This window comes from Tribolium castaneum, chromosome 1 (genome assembly GCF_031307605.1).
Source record: "Tribolium castaneum strain GA2 chromosome 1, icTriCast1.1, whole genome shotgun sequence".
NCBI classification, from domain to species: Eukaryota; Metazoa; Arthropoda; class Insecta; order Coleoptera; family Tenebrionidae; genus Tribolium; species Tribolium castaneum.
In genome coordinates, this window is record NC_087394.1 from 2736997 (window position 1) to 2758977 (window position 21981).

Here is a 21981-nt window from a genome sequence, read left to right on the forward strand (position 1 = left end):
CTGATTGAGTTTTGATAAGAAACAGATATTTCTTAAAAAAAAAACTTATATTTTCAAATATAATATTTTTTTTGAATTCTATTTTTATATATTGATTATTGACCTGACCTGACCTAACCATTAAAAAATTAAAAAATAGATATTGTTTTATAAAAGCCGTAGATACTAAGCCCTTGACTCACCTGTTTCAAAAATAAGCTACAATACAAATTAATGTTTTCTTTTAAATAACACACAAATTTTATTGCATTTTTGAACGTAGATTTTAACATTAATAATTTTGATTTTAATAATCAATCGATTTTGCTTATATTTTTAAATAATTTGTTTTTTTTTTAATAAAACAGTTTTCGCTTAAAGATAACAGTGTTAAAAATGCAATAAAATAACAAAAAAAAATTTATTGTAGCAAATATCGAAAATACCCTGCAATTTTGAAAATAACTTTAGGTGTATCTTAGAGTTTGTATCAGCGGTTTTTGAAAAAAAAACAATTTTCTAATATTCACTTATCCTGTATATACGTATATTTAGGTAAAAAATACAGTTTAGTAGACAGTACTTGTATTTCGCAGTTTTATTTTGGCTTCAAGAGTCGAGTAATTCAGTTTTTACATTTATAGTTTCAATTTCTTTAACTAGCTACTTCCCAAGAAAACCTACAACTCGTCCAAATAAATAAAGTTAATTTTCTCGAGTAAAATGACTTGCAACAACAATAAGAGCAAAACTTTCCGATTATGAATGACTTTTCAAATATCAAGTTTAATAGCGGTTTACACATATTTACTCAACATCCACAATGTTATGCCATTTACAGCTGGCTTGATATTTCCATAATTACCATCTAACTAAAACATGTCGATATTAGAACATACATATACATTGGAGCAACGTTCGAACCTCGTTTCAATTCAATTAGTTCGCTTCATTCAAGCGCATGAGAGCAACTTGATGCATTCCATGTTTAGAACGTTTATGTATGTCATACACAGTCCAAAATCGTTCGAAAGTTCGCCATTTCACCTGGCATTAGCCTCTAAGTGAATTTACATCGCTTTGAAGCTGCATAAACAGCGCCAGCGCATTTAGCAACAAAAAGGGAAATAAAAATAAAAAAAATACAAAAAATATAAAATAAGTAAAAATTTATTTAACAGCTTACTGAACTTACTGAAGAAAGTATAACTTATTATATTTATTAGAAGTATTGAAAGTTCTAATAAAGATATTTAACTGAAAGTTGGTACTCAGCCATAATCCGTTAAGTTCTGCCCAATAAAATATTTTCAAAATGGTGGCACTTCCGGTTATACCGGAAGTCGTTATTAACTTGCTTATTTTAAATAGAAACCTATCTTTTTCACTACATATTTAGATTAATTGAGCTATTTTAAGGCCGTTTGTATTAGCTTTCCCTATACCCAAGTTTAACCGTTTTCGAGATATTTAAAATTTTTTGAAAATTTTTGGATTTGCACCTGTCACTAAAAAAATCGGTAACTTTCTTAGTTATAGAGATTTTGAAACCATATTTGGAGAATTAAAAGAAAAAGCCTATATCTGTTCCTCAGTGTATCAAAATTGGAAAAGATGTTAAAAAAACCCAAAAATTTTAAGGTTAAGTTTGGGCAACTTCAAGTACCCATAACTTAATTTTTTCAAATAGAATGACTTTATTTTTATTTTACTATATAGAGGAGAATTTTTTTCTGCATCGATCTGTATTAACATTTCCTTTACCTATCTGTGATAATTTTCAAGTTATGTTGGTTTTCTTGACATTCTAGAAAATTTCGTACTAACCACAGCTTTTTTTGCATAGTTTGTCACAAAAACATTTGTGATTAAACAAAAGACAAATTCTGTTTAAAATTGTGTTGTTTGTCCTGTGAAGATAAAATTAATTCATTAAATGTTGTGTTAAAAAACTTTACTTTCCCATATTTTTTTTGTTTCCATGGCAAACTATGACAAAAGTTCTATCGGTAATAAATTTCTCAATCCCAACAAAAAGTTATTGTAACCTAAAAACTGTCAAACATGAGTATAAGAAATAATACAGATCGATGCAGAATTAAATTCTCTACGGTTTAATGAAAAAAAATTTGTGTCATTTTATTTAAAAAAATTGAGTTATGCGAGACTAAAGTTCGAAAAACTTAACTTTAATTGTTTGGAATTTGTTATACTTTTCCAAAAATTTTAAAATATCAAAAAAAAATCAAGACTTCTTTTTTCAAATGAGCTAAAAACCATTTCCAAATTTTAAAAAACGGCGGAGTTATTGATTTTTGAACAGAAAGGTGCAAATTAAAAAAAAATTAAATGTCCTAAATATTTCGAAAACGGCTAAATTTAGGTATAGGAAAAGCTTATAAAAACTACTTTAAAATAAGACTAGAAATCCAAAAATACATCAAAAATATAGCTTTACAATACAAATAAATGACTTGATAGCGACTTCCGGTATAACCGGAAGTGTCACCATCTTGAAGCAGGACCTAAGAGATTATTCGAACTAACAATACTTCTAATGTGTGGTTTAGACGGAACACCTTGTATAATAAATTACTACCTAAATTAATTAATTTAAGCACAAATGTCCAAATTTGTGACGTGAAAACTGTTACAAAAACTAAAAGTTAGTGAGTATTTTGATAAATATTTTTCTTGACAAAATTACTTAGAAGCTTCCAGTAGGTCACCCTAAGCAAACACGCCCAAATTTCATGTAATGCATAAACCTCTTGTCTCATACACAAACAGCCATAAAAATTACAACTCCGTAGAGGCGATGAAGCGAACTAGCGCTAAACCTAAGTTTTATGTCTCGCCACTTGAAAACTTTAATTTTACGACTTATTACCCTCCCGCCGTTTATCACAAGCAGATATAAAATAATTTTTTCTGGCCGTATCTCCCAAATCCAATCACTCTCAAATCCAGCCTTGATCAAAGGATTACGATTTCATTATTTCGACGTTCAATATTTGAATAATAACTTGACAGCCGGATTGCAAATCAATACGACCACAAACGTACATTTTTCACGTGTTCTTATTTACAGCAATTGATTTACAATAAAGTGCCATTTCCAGCCGTTTTGTAGCCGGAATGGGAAGAGTGACCGGAAATAAGCCGGTCTTAAGGCGCCCCACGAGGGCTTCCGAAGTCTTACAAGACTTTGCACCCAAGGGGTAACTCAAGGTCGATTCGTAAATTCAGTGTTCCATCAAATGAATATGTAAAAAGTTGATGATTTTTCTAGGTTATTGCTGTAATTTTAAAGCTATCAAAGCTATTTGTGCTGATTATTTACTCTTCTAAAGTCACACGCACATCCGATTTCGACCTCACTCCGCACTTAATGACTATTGATAAAGCAATTGAGTATTGATTCTCCCTTATTTTAAGTAAAGCAGCTATAGCTTTTTAGGCTGTGTGAATAATTTCGATGTGATAATGGTTTTATTACAGGTTGGAATAAAATAAAGTAGAGGAACAAACACAACACAAACTTTAGATTTATTCAATAATAAGAAGCTAAGGAATTCGGGGAAAAGCTGAACTACCCACGTTTAATTTTCACCATGGATGAATTCTATTGTATTACAGAAATCTATTTATTATTAATTTAATCAAACTATTGTTGAAAGCGGATTTTGGTTTAATTTGTGCTTGGTCTAACACAATGGATAAAGTTGAAGTCAACTCCGGGTGCTATAAATAAATAAATAATTTTGGTTTAATGCGGAAAAGGTAAAGTTACTACGGTTCAACAAAATTTAAACGTTTTAACTTTTTTCGTCTAAACCCGGAGCCGTTACAAACGCGATTAAGATTTTTCACTAAAAAAATTCATAACCCAAAAACTGAAAGTCGCAGAGCAAAACGGTTTGTTTCAGTGAATTCAGCGGCTCATTTTTTGTATTAAACCAACTTTTCACGAAATTTAAAGTTTTGAATTTTTTTGCTAAAACTTCATGAGAATACACTTTACCTTCAAAAAGATGTAAAAATTATTTTCTTTTAAAACTCGTTCTATCATATTTTCTTGGACTGTTATATGCCTTTACACTCCTCTAGAGTTGTTAAAAGTCAAAAAAAAGTCCATGTGTTCGAATTTTTGATGTTGGATTTTTTCAATTTTTGTCGCGAATTTTGTCGATTTCTGGTACCCGGATCATTTATCAAGCAATAACTCCGGGACTATTTGAGATAACCCTATAATGTGTACTACCTTTGGAAAGCTCTTTTAATGATCTATCATTTGCAAAAAAGATTATTGTTGTCCGACTTATAGTTTTCAAGAAAATGCAAATAAAAGCAAAAATTAGATCATATACGCAAAAATTCATAACTAAAAAACTATTGAGAATTTGGCGCTTTTCTTGATTCCAATCGATTCCTCGGATCATTTTGCATAGGAATGAAACAAAATAGTTCCACTTTTTAGAATAGTTTAGCCGTAAATGAGAAAATAAAAAAAATTAAAAAAAAAAATAACACCCCCCCCCTTAGAAATCGGTCAATTTTTAAAGTGTCTCAAAATCAAATTAAACCAATTCTATCTTATAGATCTTGATGTGCTCTTTCCGATGAAAAAAAGCGTTTTCTCCTAGCTCTTTTAGTTTGGCCGTAATCGGCGTTTGAAAATTGAATTTTTTTGCAAGATATCGTCTTGAGTTTTATGCCATTTTGTAGAGTTTTTTATTCCGGTTGTCCTCCATTTTTCTGTTTCTCGCTAACTCAAATAATTTCGCCGTAATCGGCAGTCAAAAGTTTGGAAAAAAGAGAAAATGGAAATATTTTTTGCGTTTTTCTCGGAAACTGTAAGACTTAGAGCAACGAACAACAATCCATCTGATAGCGCTTATTTTTGTCTATTTTTTCGTCTAAACCTGAAGCCGCTCCGGGCAACGGTTCCGGCTACAGAGGCGATCAAAATTTTAAACAAAAAAAAATTATAAAAAAAAACTAAAAGTCGCAGAGCAATGCGGTTTATTCCGTTCAATTCTACGGCTCATTTTACATAATATATCAATTTTTCACACGAATTAAAAAATTTTAAATTTTTTGCGTAATAATTGTTCAACAAAAAAATTCATAATTCAAAAACTAAAAGTCGTAGAGCAATGTGGTTGGTTCCAGTGAATTCAGCGGCACATTTTCTGTATTATACCAACTTTTCACGAAATTTAAAATTTTGAATTTTTTTGCTGAAACTTCCTGAGTAATACACTTACCTTCAAAAAGGTGAAAAAATTTAATTTTTTTAAAACTCTGTCTATCTTAGGTTTTTGGACTTGTATATGCCCTTACATTCCTCTACAGTTGTCAAAAGTCAAAAATAAGTCCATATGTTCGAATTTTTTATGTTTGATTTTTTCAATTTTTGTCGCGAATTTTGTCGATTTTCGGTACCCGGATCATTTATCGAGCAATAACTCTGAAACTAATAGAGATAACTCTATGATATGTACCATCTTTAGAAAGCTCTTTTAATGATCTATCATTTGCAAAAAAGATTATTGATATCCGACTTATAGTTTTCGAGAAAATGCAAATAAAAGCAAAAATTAGATCATATGCTCAAAAATTCATAACTAAAAACTATTGCGAGTTCGTCGTTTTTCTTGATTCCAATCGATTCCCCGAATCATTTTGCATAGGTAAGCGTTAAAATAGTTTCACTTTTTCCAATTGTTTAGCCGTACGTAAAATAATAAAAAAATCAACACATCAACAAACAATATAATTATAAAAATATTGACCCGGCGCCTCCACCATTTTCTTCAATTTCTTTTTCTTTATAATTATAGTGTTTTAACACACAAATGTGTTTTTAATTATTGCTTTTCATTAAATACAACAATGTCTAAAAATTTTTGCCTTGTTTAAAAATACAAACAGACCAATTAATCGCACAATTTGCGTTTACTCATCAAAAATTAACGGCTAGTGTCATCAGATTCATTCGTTTATTAACGTCCGATTGTAGAACTCCCATTACGCCAAATGGCGACTAAGCACGATAGACATTCAGCACTTAAATGCTCCGATAAAACTCAGGATTAGTGTTTTTATGGCAAACTAAAAAGCATTAAAAGGTATTAGTTCTTGAAAAACACGGTCTCACTTAAAACAGGACGCTGTAATAGATTTCGTTTTGTATGTAAAACGCGATATTAAATCCGGAAAGCTTGCGGAGTCAAACAAACTCTCAGGTATATTGCTTTTCCAGATTGTTTAGAGATAAGCAATATGTGCCCGTTTTAACCTTATTATGAAATCTGGGCGGAATATTGACAATCTTTGCAGTTCGGTTGGAACAATAGCAAGAAGAACAAACATTGGCGCACAAATAGAGCAAAGTTTTTAGTATCTTGGAAGGAAATACGGCCAGGATGACCACTAAGCCGCGTCTGATTCCCTCCAACCCGCCATTAAAAGCAACAAGAGCCGTTAGACGCCAGTAAAATTAATAACAGCACTAAAACCCCAAAGTAAACCTTCGTGACACTTCCGTAAACAAGCCGTTGAAAATTTTTACACGGACAAATCCTCCGCAAACAACCTTCCCGCTTAATTTCGGCGATGTTTGCAAATTGTGAAAGTGAAATGGGATAAATAAGGCGAAAGCTACTTGTTGCTAGGCCAACATGGCCGCCCTCCTCCGGCAATAATGAAAAAAAAATTAACTCTGAAAAGTTACAATAACAGTGGTTGCGCCACTGAACATGTGCAAACGTACAAAAATGAATGGTTTCGTTTCGGAGACGCCTTTGAAGGCGATGCCGCTCCGGAAATGATTTAATTAGGAAGGATGCTCGCGTAAAGGCTGCCGACGTCTAATTAAAATTTGATTTTTTCGGACTTGTTAGACACTTCATTAACTGTGACGTCGCGAGGGACAAAATTATTACAAAGAAGCGAGACTGCTGTGCCACAGCAGAGAAAACAACGCGCTACTAAACTGATTAAACCGAAACTCAACCTGTAGCTTTGTTGCGAATCAGTCGTGTGGGTGGTTTGTCGATTCAAAAAGCTTATTTTGTACTTCGGTGCACTAATTGGGTACAAGTCTCTTTGCAATTAATACCGACAGGTGATTTTTCTTTCTTGTTACAGTGAAATATCGTCAAGAATAAAAACATTGAGCAAATTATTTATCAATTGTTACATGTTATTCCAACTTGGTAAAGGCTTCTCAATAGAATGAAACGTACCTAGAAGTAGAAAACTAGTCGATTGGTGCTCTGCTAATGCTTGGCTTTTGCTAAATTTTATAAATTGTATGGTAATAGAATTTTCGTATTAATATTTAAAAATCGAAGAGTATTCTACTTGCAAAAATATTTGTATAATGTAACCATTTTTTACTAGAACAAAATAAAAACAGCAATCAATAACCCAAATTATTCTAAATATAGTTGTAAAAATAATAACCAAATTTTCCCGGCGCCTCCACCATTTTTGACAAACGAAATTATTATTTTTTTTATTGGCGCTTTTGTGCTAAGCACTTTTTGAAGTCTTGTATAAAACCAGTTATGAAAAATTGTTTTAAACAAATAAATAATTACATAAAATAGGTTTCCTGGCGTTTTCACCGTTTTCAATAGCTAAATTATTTTTTTATATTTCATTTGCACATAAATTGATTACTTTTTAGTCAAATATTTTTTAAAACTTACTTATACTACTCACCTTCTACTAAAAAAATTATTAATTACACCAAATAAGTTTTCCGACGCCCACACCATTTTTAATAACTAAATCATTCTTTTAAAATAATTCATTTGCAAATAAATTATTTACTTTTTAGCCAAATAGCTTTTAATATCAATTTTTATAATCAATCATTAAAAACTGTTATCTATCTTAGATTAAATAAATAAATAACATAACATTACATAAAAATTAGTTTCCCGGCGCATCCACCATTTTTAATATTTTATTATTTTTTGAATTAGTTTTATTTACAAATAATTTGATCACTTTTGTGTGACACTTCTGTGTCAAAACTTTTTTAAACCTTTGTAAAAATCTAACACAAACTGTTACATGCAATTACAAAATGATAAGTTTTTGCGATTTATTTCATTTTAATGAATTCTGCAATGTCACGAGTACTGAAGTAAAAATTCTTAGAAAATCTGACTTTCGTCGAACCGAAAAGAAGTGTGAAAAAAATTTAAAAGTAACAGAAAATTGCAAATCAATTAATCGCTTTTAAAGCAAATATTTTAAAAATTTTGTCAAAAATCAATTATTAAAAACTGTTACCAATCTTGTATTAAACAAATAAATGTACAGATACACACTTGAGGTTTTTTACATAAAACTAAGTTTCCCGGCGCATCCACCATTTTTGATAACTTTTCTGAAATTGTTTTGTTTGCAAATAAATTGTAAAAAATCAAAACAAATTAATCTATTGGCAAAATGTTAGTTTTTGCAGTTTATTAAATATTTATCGATTTTTATTTACTTAAAGTAAAAATTCCTTGAAAATTTGTCTGTAGTAGATACTTTGTTATTATGATAGGAAACTAATAATAATTTTCAGATATTTCTTAAAAATCTCCTACTTTAAAAGAATATTTTGTTACAAAATGTAGTTCCCGGTACTTTATTGATTACATTATTTATTTAATTTTTGTTTAATTAAATGACTGATTAAAAGTCCTACTTATTTGTAAGAAAAAATATTTTGTAAGAAGCTTTATTTAAAGACTATGTTCATAAACATAATTAGGTATCGTCTATTTTTTTAACTAAATGATTGTACACACAATTTTTACTTAACAAAGAGAAAAAGTATTTTCATAAAAATTTTTACGAATAATACTCAACTTTTGAACCAATTAAATTAATTAGTTTTATTTGAAAAATGTGTAAATAATTATAATTTTTATTTAGACACGACTAAAGAATAATAAACTTTGGTGGTTTTCAATAAGTCTAATTTAATTTGGTTTTCAGCTAGCATTTAAATCATTATTAAATGATTTAGGAACGTTTAGATAATCTGAAAATTCCTAGAAACTTCTTGTTAAACAATTTAACAATTAATTTAACAATAAGAAAAAATTCCAGAAATTAACGTTTATTTCCTCAGTTAAACTAAGTTTAAATTAATACCTAAAAATTACTTCTCGGAGGTCAAAAGGCATAGTGTTTTTTAAGTAAAAAGTAAATAAGTCATTTTTGAAAGATTGTCAAAAATAATTATTAATCTGTTGTTTCCTCAAACGCAAAACTAAAATCTCTAAGACAAATCGTTATATGAGTTATATGAGAACTTAAACAAGATTTGCTGTTAATATTTCTTAAAATTAGTAATAAATGTACTTACAAATAAAATATTAGTTTAAATGCTTTATAAAAGAATTTATAAAAAACGTGCATTACATTTATTACTTCCAGATCAAAATGTAAATTTTTGCAATTTATTTCACACATCTTCCTTTACGGCAAAATATTCAGTGAGTTCCTGTGTGCTTGTTTGCATTTTTTTAAGTTCAAATAAATGTAAAAACATGTTGAAATTACAACGTGTATTTATTTTTTTATTAGTCCTTTAAAACTCGACAATTTTTTTTAATCTGACGAGAATAATATTCAATCTATTCTTAGGAAAAGAGAAAAAAATAGTTTTCGTTGAAATATTCTGCAGCCATTACTACTTCCGAGAAAAAATGTAAATTTTTACATTTTGTTTTGCAATTTATTCCACACATCCTCCTTTCCGATAATAAATTCCGCGAATTCCTGTGTTTGTTTTGCTTATTTGTAAATACAAACAAATGCAAATGCTTGTTGTATTTTTTGTGAAATTGAAAAGAAGAGGAAAAGTTGCTTACGCTGGAATTGGAGGTACAAAGTGGCTGACAAAAGTGTTCTTTTTTAATCCGCATTTCCTTAAATTATGAAATTTTCCAATTAGAACGTACTTATGGCCCAGCGGAGCGTTTTCCGTGCGAAATAAAACGAGTGGCGAATAAAGCCGTCTAAACAGGGAGAAGGCCGCTGTATAAAATATAACGTCAGGAGTTTTGAGTAGGTTTACCAAATTAGATTAGGTATTCTCGAGGGAGCGAAGTAAGACTGTCGTTTGTGCCGGTCTTGTTATTGTAGAGAGCGCTGTTGGCCGCTTTCCTTTCGGTAATAAAGATAACGAGGTGCCTCAGAAACCCACTTGTTTAATATTATAAAATTACAGCAGATAAGTTAAAAGTTTCAGAGGATTATATACAGTCTGTTGGGCGCGGTGGCGCGCTTTCTAGTTCAAATTCCATTTGCCAACGGTGTTTAATAATATATACGGAGGGAAATTTTCAAGTAATATCAACTTGTTGGTTTACATGAGGGTGGGCTTGTTTACCGTCTTCGCGCGCTACAACTTTCCAAACAATTTTCTGACAGAAATATTTGATAGGTTTAAGGAGATGAGTTCCAAGCTACACGACTTAGGCATCTCAGCACATCGAATTTTTTAAACACAATGCCAGCTTAATGAATAGACACCATTTTTTACAAAACTTCCCTAAAACTTGATTGTAAATATAAAAAAAACATTTAGAAAAGAAAACGGTTAGCAACTGCTATTTTCCACAGAGTAATAAACAACATAGAAATATTACTACAACATCTGACAATAGCACATCATTCTTTTTTTATAAAAAACAAGAACATTATCTAACATAAACTTGTAATTCTTCAATCAACATCAAGCCCTTTCAATTATACAAATCTGTTTTGCTTATTACTGCTGTTATTATTATTATTATTATTATTATTATTAATATTATGGATATAGAATTGAGCACTCTTTTAATAGCGAATTAAATAAATGACGCTTCTATTAACCGGTTCTTAGTTTTTTGTTTTTTTTTATTTCTAATAAACAGTTTTGGTTACTATTCCCATTTTAATTTTTTCTAAGTTTTATCGAAGTTTGGGAATTAAAAAATCTTCTAATTATTACTTAATTAGAAACCCTGTTAGACCATCGTTTCTAAAATTTTACTAAAATCTGATCCAGTTTCTCAACATTTGAAATCAAATAATCACTCCTCGTAGACTTAAAAAAAAGCAATAATTTTTAATGTCATGTTACAAATTATTTTTTTTTTCAGTTTTGTACTTTTTCAGTTTCTCAGTTTTACAGTCACTTAGTATTTAGTTGAAAAAAAACATTTAAATTTTTAGATTTTTAGATTTTAGATTAGTTTTTTTTTAATTTTTTGTCAAAAAATTTTTGTTTCTTAGACATTCATTCTTTTACTTTTATAGTTTCTTAGTGTTTCAGTTACAGGGTTTCTAAGTTTCTCAGAATTTTATCATTTTAGTTTCTAAGTTTTTTAATTTCTTTTCAGTTTTTCGAGATTTCATCATATTATAATTTTAGTTTTCCAATTTTCTTATGTTCTTTTTTTGCAGTTCTACAGATTTTGAATTAGCCACTGTTTTAGGCTTTCAGTTTATTTTTATCTTTTTTATTTTTCATCAATATTTTTTTTTCTTAGACTTTCATTTTTTTAATTTCATAGTTTCTTAGTGTTTTAGTTAAGCAGTTTCTAAGTTTCTCAAAATTTTATCATTTTAGTTTCTAAGTTTTTTTAATTTATTTTCAGTTTTTCGAGATCTCATCATATTATAATTTTAGTTTTCCAATTTTCTTATGTTCTTTTTTTGCAGTTCTACAGATTTTGAATTAGCCACTCTTTTAGACTTTCAGTTTTTTTTATCGTTTTTATTTTTCATCAATAGTTTTTTTGTTTCTTAGACTTTCATTTTTTTAATTTCATAGTTTCTTAGTGTTTTAGTTATGCAGTTTCTCAGTTTTTTAGAATTTCATCATTTTAGTTTCTAAATTTTTTAATTTCTTTTCAGTTTTTCGAGATTTCATCATATTATAATTTCAGTTTTCCAATTTTCTTATGTTCTATTTTTGCAGTTCTACAGACTTTAAATTTGCCACTCTTAAAGACTTTCAGTTTTTTATTTTTTTTATTTTTCATTAATAGTTTTTTTGTTTCTTGGGCTTTTATTCATTTAATTTCATAGTTCCTTGGTGTTTCAGTTACGCAGTTTCTAAGTTTTTCAGAATTTTATCATCTTGGTTTCTTATTTACTTTACCTAATTTCTTTTCAGTTTTTCGAAATTTCATCATCTTATAATTTCAGTTTTCTAATTTTCTAATATTCTTTCTTCGCAGTACTATAGACTTATATATAATTTGCCAATTTTTCAGTCTTTCAGTTTTTTTTTTTGTATTTCCGTTTTTCAGTTTTCACGATTTTCAGCTTTTCAGTATCTCTATTTTTTGTTTTTTTTGTTTAGAATGTAAGTGTTTTAATTTATTAGATAGTGTTTCTTTTTTACAGTTCTATGATGTTTTTAGTTTTTCAACTTTTCAGTCACTTATTTCTGAAAACTTCAAACTCACTATTTTTAATATTAATTGTTTTGTTATCAGCTTATCGTAAGTAACTTCCAATATTCTTTTCAATTACGTTCGTTATTGCTATTTTTGTGCAATATGTTTTTTTAATTTTTTACAAAACGTAATGTTTTAATCTTTAATAATTAAAACCTGCCTGAATTAATTTTTTAAAGCAATTTTTATACATACGGTTTTTTTGTCCCGTCCGTCATGTGTAAACAAAAAGAAAATTAATTAGAAGTCGTTGTACTTTACCTTATTTTTTGGTTTTGTGGTTTTAAAAGTCTTAACAGGTACTACCTATAACTTTAAAAATAATTGTTACAATTAGTGCCTTTTAAATTAACAGAATTTTTACACAATTGTTCAACGATGAAAATGTGAGGTGAAAACCTGTCCCGTCCGTCATCAGATTGTATATCATGTTCTTGTGTGTATTTCAAATTTTAATTCACGGCTAAATCTAAAAATTTGTGCAGTGTCCCGTCCGTTATAATAGGATGGCTGTTTGTTTTATTTTCCCTTCTATATATATTAATAAAAAAAGAAATCTGAATTACTAGATTTTAATACCTAATTGTTGTTTTTAAAAATCCGCTCTCTATTTATCAATCAGTCTCCTGATTATAAAACCCTGCAAAATATTTTCCCGAATCAAGCCGTTGTTTACCAACCTCTAAACTGCATATTTAACGAACTCCCCTCTCGCAGAATATTAAACCGAGCGTCGGAATCGGAAACTTGCTTTGGAGAAGAAATCTGTGAAAGAAATCGGTAATCGATCGCGTCGTGCTATCTACAACACCTCCCCGAGGAGTAGTTGCTACTTTGGAAGTCGGCGGCGGCGGCGGCGGCGTTGGGCGGGGGCCATTCACAAGCGCAACAAGAAACTAAATTGAACGGAAATTTCGCCATGCCTTTAATCGAGCGGGCCAAATGCCAACAGTTCGGAGACTAGCGCCAATTCCCTGTTGCCTTCGCTTCACTCCACTTCCTCCTTTCTTGTTTGGTCTCCTTCCACGGCCTATTCGGAGCCATCGGCCTGGAATCTTGCACGTTCGCTGATTTATTTGTGTTTTTCGGACACGTGCAGACTACAGAAATGTGCAATCGACGAAATAAACACCAAAACTATTGCCACGAACAAAGTTTTTACAGATTTATGGAAAAGTGACAACGAATCGGAGGCGTAAACAAGTTTTTTATCTCCTGCATGATTTGTTACGCGGATGCTGCGTGTTCAAAACTCACGATAAAACTATTTTTGTTTAACTTTGTTTTTAAAGTAATGTCCGATATTTTTCCAAACAGAATCTTAAGTATCAATAGAAAATCTACAATATTTTGTCAAAAAAAAGTACTTTTTTCGACACTTCTTTTAAGAATTGGTCACTTTTGTAGATTCTAGTAATTACAAATTATTACCATATGACATTCCCTCAGATTTTCTATTCTGAGGATTGTGCAGTGTCTATTTTGTGATAGAGGTTTTCCCCGATAACTTAATAGGTCAATTCCTTGTCGAAAAAATGAGTTAATGTCATTATCGTCAACAATAATCTCCTTAACTTCAGACAGAACCAATAACACAAGAGAAAACACGTCTTTCCTAGGCGTGCTTGGCTTGACAAATCCTGTTACAGGATACTTGTGCGACAGCAGCGTCTTTTGAAATCCACTCAATTATTAATTTTATTGTACACAAGAGTTTTAGCACTTTTATCTTATAACAACTTTTTTCGTCTCTGATGTAATAACCTTTCTTGCTGCATATACTGCAGGATAAAAAGAACACAACTTTAGAGAAAAAGTTTTTTAGTAGTAGGTTGCCTTTTAAAGATTTCTTTCTACAGGGTGATACAAATTGGTGTGTAGTCTCTTCGGTACGCTATAGCAGTTTTTTCATAACGTTACAACGGCTGATATAACAAAATTTACAACGTTGTTATTTGGTTGTATGATTACGTATATCTTACGTTGTTTAAAAACCATTTTTTTTAATGTTCAAAGTACTTTTTAACTTACAGTTGTATTTACGTAAAAACGTAAAAAAACTTTAACGTTATTACTATCGTATTTACTAACGTTTGCTTTAAACGTATAATTAACGTTTCAAAAAAACTGAATACACAAAGCTTCTACTTCTTCTTCTAATTAGTAGTAGGTTGCCTTTTGATAATTTTTTTTCTTTACTATGGCAGTTTTTTTAACGTTACAACAATTGATATAACGAAATTTATAACGTTGTTATTTGGTTGTATGATTACGTTTATCTTACGTTGTTTAAAAACCATATTTTTAACGTTTAGAGTATTTTTTAGCTTAAAGTTGTAGATACGTAAAAACGTAAAAAAACTTTAACGTTATTAATAACGTATGTACTAACGTTTGCTTTAAACGTATAATTGACAATTATGTCCCTTGATAATTTTTTTTTTTACTATGGCAGTTATTTTAAAGTTACAACAATTGATTTAACAAAATTTACAACGTTGTTACTTGGTTGTATGATTACGTTTATCTTACGTTGTTTGAAAACAATTTTTTTAAGTTTAAAGTACTTTTTAACTTAAAGTTGTATTTCCGTAAAAACGTAAAAGAACTTTAACGTTATTACTAACGTATTTACCAACGTTTGCTTTAAACGTATAATTAACGTTTCAAAAAAACTGAATACACAAAGCTTCTACTTCTACTTCTAATTAGTAGTAGGTTGCCCTTTGATAATTTTTTTCTTTACTGTGGCAGTTTTTTTAACGTTACAACAATTGATTTAACGAAATTGTTATTTGGTTGTATGATTACGTTTATCTTACGTTGTTTAAAAACCATTTTTTTAACGTTTAAAGTGCTTTTTAACTTAAAGTTGTAGATACGTAAAAACGTAAAAGAACTTTAACGTTATTACTAACGTATTTACTAACGTTTGTTTTAAACGTATAATTGACAATTATGCCCTTTGATAATTTTTTATTTACTATGGCAGTTTTTTTAACGTTACAACAATTGATTTAACGAAATTTTCAACGTTGTTATTTGGTTGTATGATTACGTTTATCTTACGTTGTTTGAAAACCATTTTTTTAACGTTTAAAGTACTTTTTAACTTAAAGTTGTATTTACGTAAAGACGTAAAAAAACTTTAACGTTATTACTAACGTATTTACTAACATTTGCTTTAAACGTATAATTGACGTTTCGAAATTAGTAGTAGGTTGCCCTTTGATGATTTTTTTCTTTACTATGGCAGTTTTTTTAACGTTACAACAATTGATTTAACGAAATTTATAACGTTGTTATTTGGCTGTATGATTACGTTTACCTTACGTAGTTTAAAAACTATTTTTCTCTTACTTATTAACGTTGTACTTACTAACTTAAAGTTGTATTTACGTAAAAACGTAAAATACTTTAACGTAATTGTTAATAATAAGCGTATTTAATAACGTTTGTTTTAAACGCTTAAATAACATTACAAAAAAAGCTTTGCTCCTACTCTTAGTTTTACTATTAGTTTTAATAAATAATTGTGTAAAAATCGTTGTTTATCTTCAGGCTACTCTCATGAGTTCATCCCCAACGGAGCGGTTTCATCGCCGCCGCCAGCCTCCAAAACCGCCTCCGGCGACTCCCCCATCTTCCGCACCCGCAGCGCCGAAGAGACCGAAGCCGCTCACGACCTCCTCTCCCTCTCGCAAAGCCTGCCCCCGCTCCCCGCCCCCGGGGTGGTCACCATCCACCCCACCGTCCCCCACGAAGACAGCCCCCCGTCGCCCAGTCCTTGCTACTACCGGCCGCTGTCCCCGGAGCCCCCACTGCCCGTCACCGTGCCCTGCTACCCGCCCCCGATCGTGTACGTGGTGCAGGTGCCCGCCGCCCCCACGCCGCCCACCTCCGAGTGCTCCTCCGACGCCGACTTCAGCGACAGGACCAAGCTGAGGAGCGTTCAAGCGCAGCAGGATATTCTGATCCTGCCGCTGTCGCCGGAGCCCGATAGCAGGCTGCAGGAGCCGCCGCCGCCGCCGCCCCAACAGCCCGCCGCCGCCGAACAGGCCGACAAGCACGAAACAGTGATAGCATCTTCCCATCTCAACATTCCGGACAGACGGAAGCGGAAAAATAAAAGGACCAATAAAAGCAACAAGGCGGCGAAAAATAACAATGATAGGGACACGCTCGATCATAATGTTGATGGGGGAAAGGAGGCCAAAGCACCCAAAACGGTAAGAATTCATTATTAATCACCAGACTTTAAGAAATTAACTAAAATAAATCTGATTTGTTCTATTTAGTTAAAAAAACAAAATATCCGGCTCGAAGGACCATTTTAAGTGCTAAAAAAGTACCAACTCGTCGACCGTTCAATTAATACAAGTTTTATTATAAAAAAAACTACAACAAATTCTAACTACAAACGTAAACATCAATATAATTAATACAGGAAAGAAAAAAATACAACGCAGTTATTTATATCTAGCAAAGTTTTTTGAAAAGTCCTTGGCATTTTCTTCTGCCACGTTCATCAAAACAGTTTATAAAACACGCCCTGCTCCTCAGCTAGCAAAATATAATTTTATGTAATTAAAGGAAAAAGTGTGTAATTAAAACACTAACATTTCGAGCAACTGTAAAGTACTTGTTAAAGAATTTCTATTCTTGGAGATTTAAAACTTCTTTGAAGTCTAATTGGTGCAAATGAAAGAAAAGTAATGTAAATACGTGCTTTGAAAATTTAAAATAAATTAATTCTCTCTTTAAACTGAACGTCTTTTACTTCAAACTAAATTCGATGTAATTTTTCAATTCAACTTTGCTAAAAGTGTAGCTGCTTGAAAATAAATAATTTCATTAAAATGCTTGTCTTTCACAAGCGCTTTTTTGCTTTATTATTGCTTGGTTTAATACCGTATTTTGCCAAGTAATAGTTGTTACAGCTAACATGCTATTCTATTAATTTTTTGTTGATTATTTGTTTTACATTTTAATTATAAAACGGCACGCAAAGTAAAATAAACGACTAATTTCCGGGCCATAAAATAAAAGTCAAGCCAGTTTTAGGGCTTAATCCTCGCCCAGAAATACTTTAATGTTTTCACTAGCGGCTCAAAATCTTCTTGGCGTTTTGCGTCAAAGCAACAGGTCTGTGTGTAAATGGATACATCGAAAATGCCCTCCAACTAAGTGAATAATCAACGAAGGTTCAAAAATATGAAATAAATAATTGGGTGCGATCAGAGCCTTGAAAGTTGGAATTGGTGAAATTCAGCGGCTCGTCGCCGCCCAACTTTGATGAAGTTCGGTGTTGTTTCCGTCGTTTTTTTCTAAACGAGCGTCGAGTTTTACTTTTATGTGTTGAGAGACTACAACAAGTGTTTGTGTTGGGGACGCGGCGGTGCCATCGATCTCACTAACATGCTAATGCCGAGATACTTCGAGTCTCTGCAGCTGAAACGGGTCGCGGACCGGAAAATGTTTTTCGAAGGCAATTCCCAAGAAAACAGGGCAACAAACATGAATTCTGAACAAATGAAAAAGTTTAAAAAAAATTATAACTCGAAAACTTAAAGTCCTAGAGCAAATCGGTTTGTTCCATTAAATTTTACGGCTCATTTTACATATTATATCAATTTTTCACAAGAATAATTTTTTTTTTAATTTTTTGCGTAATAATTTTTCAACAAAAAAATTCATAACTCAAAAACTAAAAGTCGTAGAGCAATGCGGTTTGTTCCAGTGAATTCAGCGACCCATTTTCTGTATTATACCAACTTTTCACGAAATTTAAAATTTTGAATTTTTTTGCTAAAACTTCCTTTACTTACTTTACTTACCATTAAAAAGGTGAAAAAAATAATTTTTCTTAAGCTCGTTCTATCGTAGGTTTTTGGACTTGTATATGCCCTTAAATTCCTCGACAGTTGTTAAAAGTCAAAAAAAAGTCCATATGTTCGAATTTTTGATGTTTGATTTTTTCAATTTTTGTCGCGAATTTTGTCGATTTCCGGTACCCTGATCATTTATCAAGCAATAACTCCGGAACTATTAGAGATAACCCTATGATGTGTACTATCTTTGGAAAGCTCTTTTAATGATCTATCATTTGCAAAAAAGATTATTGTTGTCCGACTTATAGTTTTCGAGAAAATGCAAATAAAAGCAAAAATTAGATCATATACGCAAAAATTCATAACTAAAAAACTATTTGGAATTTGGCGCTTTTTTTGATTTCAATCGATTCCTCGGATCATTTTGCATAGGTATGAATCAAAATACTTCCACTTTTTAGAATGGTTTAGCCGTAAATAAGAATATAAAAAAAATTAAAAAAAAATTAAACCCCCCCCTTAGAAATCGGTCAATTTTTAAAGTATCCTAAAATCAAATAAAACCGATTCTATCTTACAGATTTTGATGTGCTCTTTCTGATCTAAAAAAGCGTTTTCTCCTAGCTCTTTTAGTTTGGCCGTAATCGGCGTTTGAAAATTGAAAATTTTTTTGCGAGATATCGCCTTGAGTCCTATGCCATTTTGTAGAGTTTTTTATTCCGGTTGTCCTCCATTTTTTCGTTTCTCGATAACTCTAATAGTTTCGCCGTAATTTGCGGTTGAAAATTAAAAAAAAGGGAAAATGGAAACATTTTTTTGCATTTTTCTCGGAAACTGTAAGACTTAGAGCAACGAGCAAAAATCCATCTGATAGCGCTTATTTTTGTCTATTTTTTAGTCTAAACCCGAAGTCGCTCCGGGCAACGGTTCCGGCTACAGAGGCGATCAAAGTTTTTCAATAAAAAAATTCATAAAAAAAAACTAAAAGTCGTAGAGCAATGCGGTTTGTTCCATTGAATTTTGCGGCTCATTTTACATATTATACCAATTTTTCACAAAAATAAAATTTTTTTTAATTTTTTGCGTAATAATTTTTCAACAAAAAAATTCATAACTCAAAAACTAAAAGTCGTAGAGCAATGCGGTTTGTTCCAGTGAATTCAGCGGCTCATTTTCTGTATTATACCAACTTTTCACGAGATTTCAAATTTTGAATTTTTTTGCTAAAACTTCCTGAGTAATACACTGACATTTAAAAAGGTGAAAAAAATTAATTTTTTTAAAACTCGTTCTATCGTAGGTTTTTGGACTTGTATATGCCCTTACATTCCTCGACAGTTGTTAAAAGTCAAAAAAAAGTCCATATGTTCGAATTTTTGATGTTTGATTTTTTCAATTTTTGTCGCGAATTTTGTCGATTTCTGGTACCCGGATCATTTATCAAGCAATAACTCCGGAACTATTAGAGATAATCCTATGATGTGTACTCTCTTTGGAAAGCTCTTTTAATGATCTATCATTTGCAAAAAAGATTATTGTTGTACGACTTATAGTTTTCGAGAAAATGCAAATAAAAGCAAAAATTAGTTCATATACGCAAAAATTCATAACTAAAAAACTATTGGGAATTTGGCGCTTTTTTTGATTCCAATCGATTCCTCGGATCATTTTGCATAGGTATGAATCAAAATAGTTCCACTTTTTAGAATAGTTTAGCCGTAAATGAGAAAATAAAAAAAATTAAAAAAAATCAACGCCCCCCCCCTTAGAAATCGGTCAATTTTTAAAGTGTCCTAAAATCAAATAAAACCAATTCTATCTTATAGATTTTGATGTGCTCTTTCCGATCTAAAAAAGCGTTTTCTCCTAGCTCTTTTAGTTTGGCCGTAATCGGCGTTTGAAAATTGAAAATTTTTTTTGCGAGATATCGCCTTGAGTCCTATGCCATTTTGTAGAGTTTTTTATTCCGGTTGTCCTCCATTTTTCCGTTTCTCGATAACTCTAATAGTTTCGCCGTAATTGGCGGTTGAAAATTGAAAAAAATGGAAAATGGAAACCTTTTTTTGCATTTTTCTCGGAAACTGTAAGACTTAGAGCAACGAACAAAAATTCATCTGATAGCGCTTATTTTTGTCTATTTTCTCGTCTAAACCCGGAGTCGCTCCGGGCAACGGTTCCGGCTACAAAGGCGATCAAAGTTTTTCACTAAAAAAATTCATAAAAAAAAACTAAAAGTCGTAGAGCAATGCGGTTTGTTTCATTGAATTTTGCGGCTCATTTTACATATTACATAAATTTTTCACAAAAATAAAAAAAATTTAATTTTTTGCGTAATAATTTTTCAACAAAAAAATTCATAACTCAAAAACTAAAAGTCGTAGAGCAATGCGGTTTGTTCCAGTGAATTCAGCGGCTCATTTTCTGTATTATACCAACTTTTCACGAGATTTAAAATTTTGAATTTTTTTGCTAAAACTTCCTGTGTAAAATACACTTACTTTTAAAAAGGTGAAAAAATATTTTTTTTAAAAACTCGTTTTATCGTAGGTTTTTAGACTTGTATATGCCTTTACATTCCTCGACAGTTGTTAAAAGTCAAAAAAAAGTCCATAGGTTCGAATTTTTGATGTTTGACTTTTTTACCCGGATCATTTATCAAGCAATAACTCCGGAACTATTAGAGATAACCCTATGATGTGTACTATCTTTGGAAAGCTCTTTTAATGATCTATCTTTTGCAAAAAAAAATATTGTTCTCCGACTAAAAATTTTCGAAAAAATTACAAAAAATTGCAAAAATTGGACAAATTTTAAAAAATTCATAACTAAAAACTATTGGGAATTTAAAAATATTCCTAATGCCAATAGATTTTTCAAATTATTTTGCATAGGTAAGGGTAAAAAAAGTTTTTTAAATAGTTATGCCGTAGTTAAAAAAAAATTAAAATAATGCAAAATTTTCTTGTGTAGGTATGTGACCCGGCGCATCCACCATTTTTAGTTCAATAAAACTAGCAACTTATTATAAATAGAGATAGATCATAAATGTGTGTTTATTCTTGTTTCAGAAATTCTACAAAGTGGTCGAAGAGGAGTCGGACGACTCCGCGGACCGGTGCCCCACCGACTCCCCCGACTCGACGACGACGACGACGACGAAATTGAATCGATACTCCTGCGGCGAATGCGGAAGACAGTACGCCACGTCCAGCAACCTGTCGCGTCACAAACAAACCCATCGCAGCTTGGACTCGCAATCGGCGAAGAAGTGCATGACGTGCGGGAAGGCCTACGTCAGCATGCCTGCACTGGCTATGCATCTGCTCACGCACAAGCTGGCGCACAGCTGCGGCGTCTGCGGAAAGCAGTTCTCAAGGCCTTGGCTGCTCCAAGGCCACTTAAGGTACACCTAATTTTGCTTTAAAAACACACAAATTGCTCAGTAAACTACCGGTGAGGTAAATTACCGTGGCTCCTGGCGACCAGTTTTTAGAAAATACGACCAATTATTTCCGAATTTGCTCCGATTTACAATGGCAGTTGTGGTGTCGTGAATTACTTTCATTTTGTATTAACATTCATAGAAAAAAATGTTTAACTACTCGCAATAGCTCGTTCGTGCTTTAAACATTAACGATAAATTAGTCGCCTTCGCTGACGAATTAATTAACTGAACTAAAGAGTAGTTGGTTTTAATT

At 31.3% G+C, this 21981-nt stretch overlaps 1 protein-coding gene across 1 annotated transcript in view; it reads left to right on the forward strand.

Moving 5' to 3' along the window:
- LOC100141988 (zinc finger protein with KRAB and SCAN domains 1) overlaps positions 1–21981 on the forward strand; it is a 36648-nt gene that overhangs the window by 6249 nt on the left and 8418 nt on the right. The window contains exons 2-3 of the mRNA XM_064356974.1: positions 16014–16681; positions 21352–21686. Of these exons, the coding sequence (XP_064213044.1) occupies positions 16014–16681; positions 21352–21686 (1003 nt within the window). The remainder of the gene's footprint in view (positions 1–16013; positions 16682–21351; positions 21687–21981) is intronic.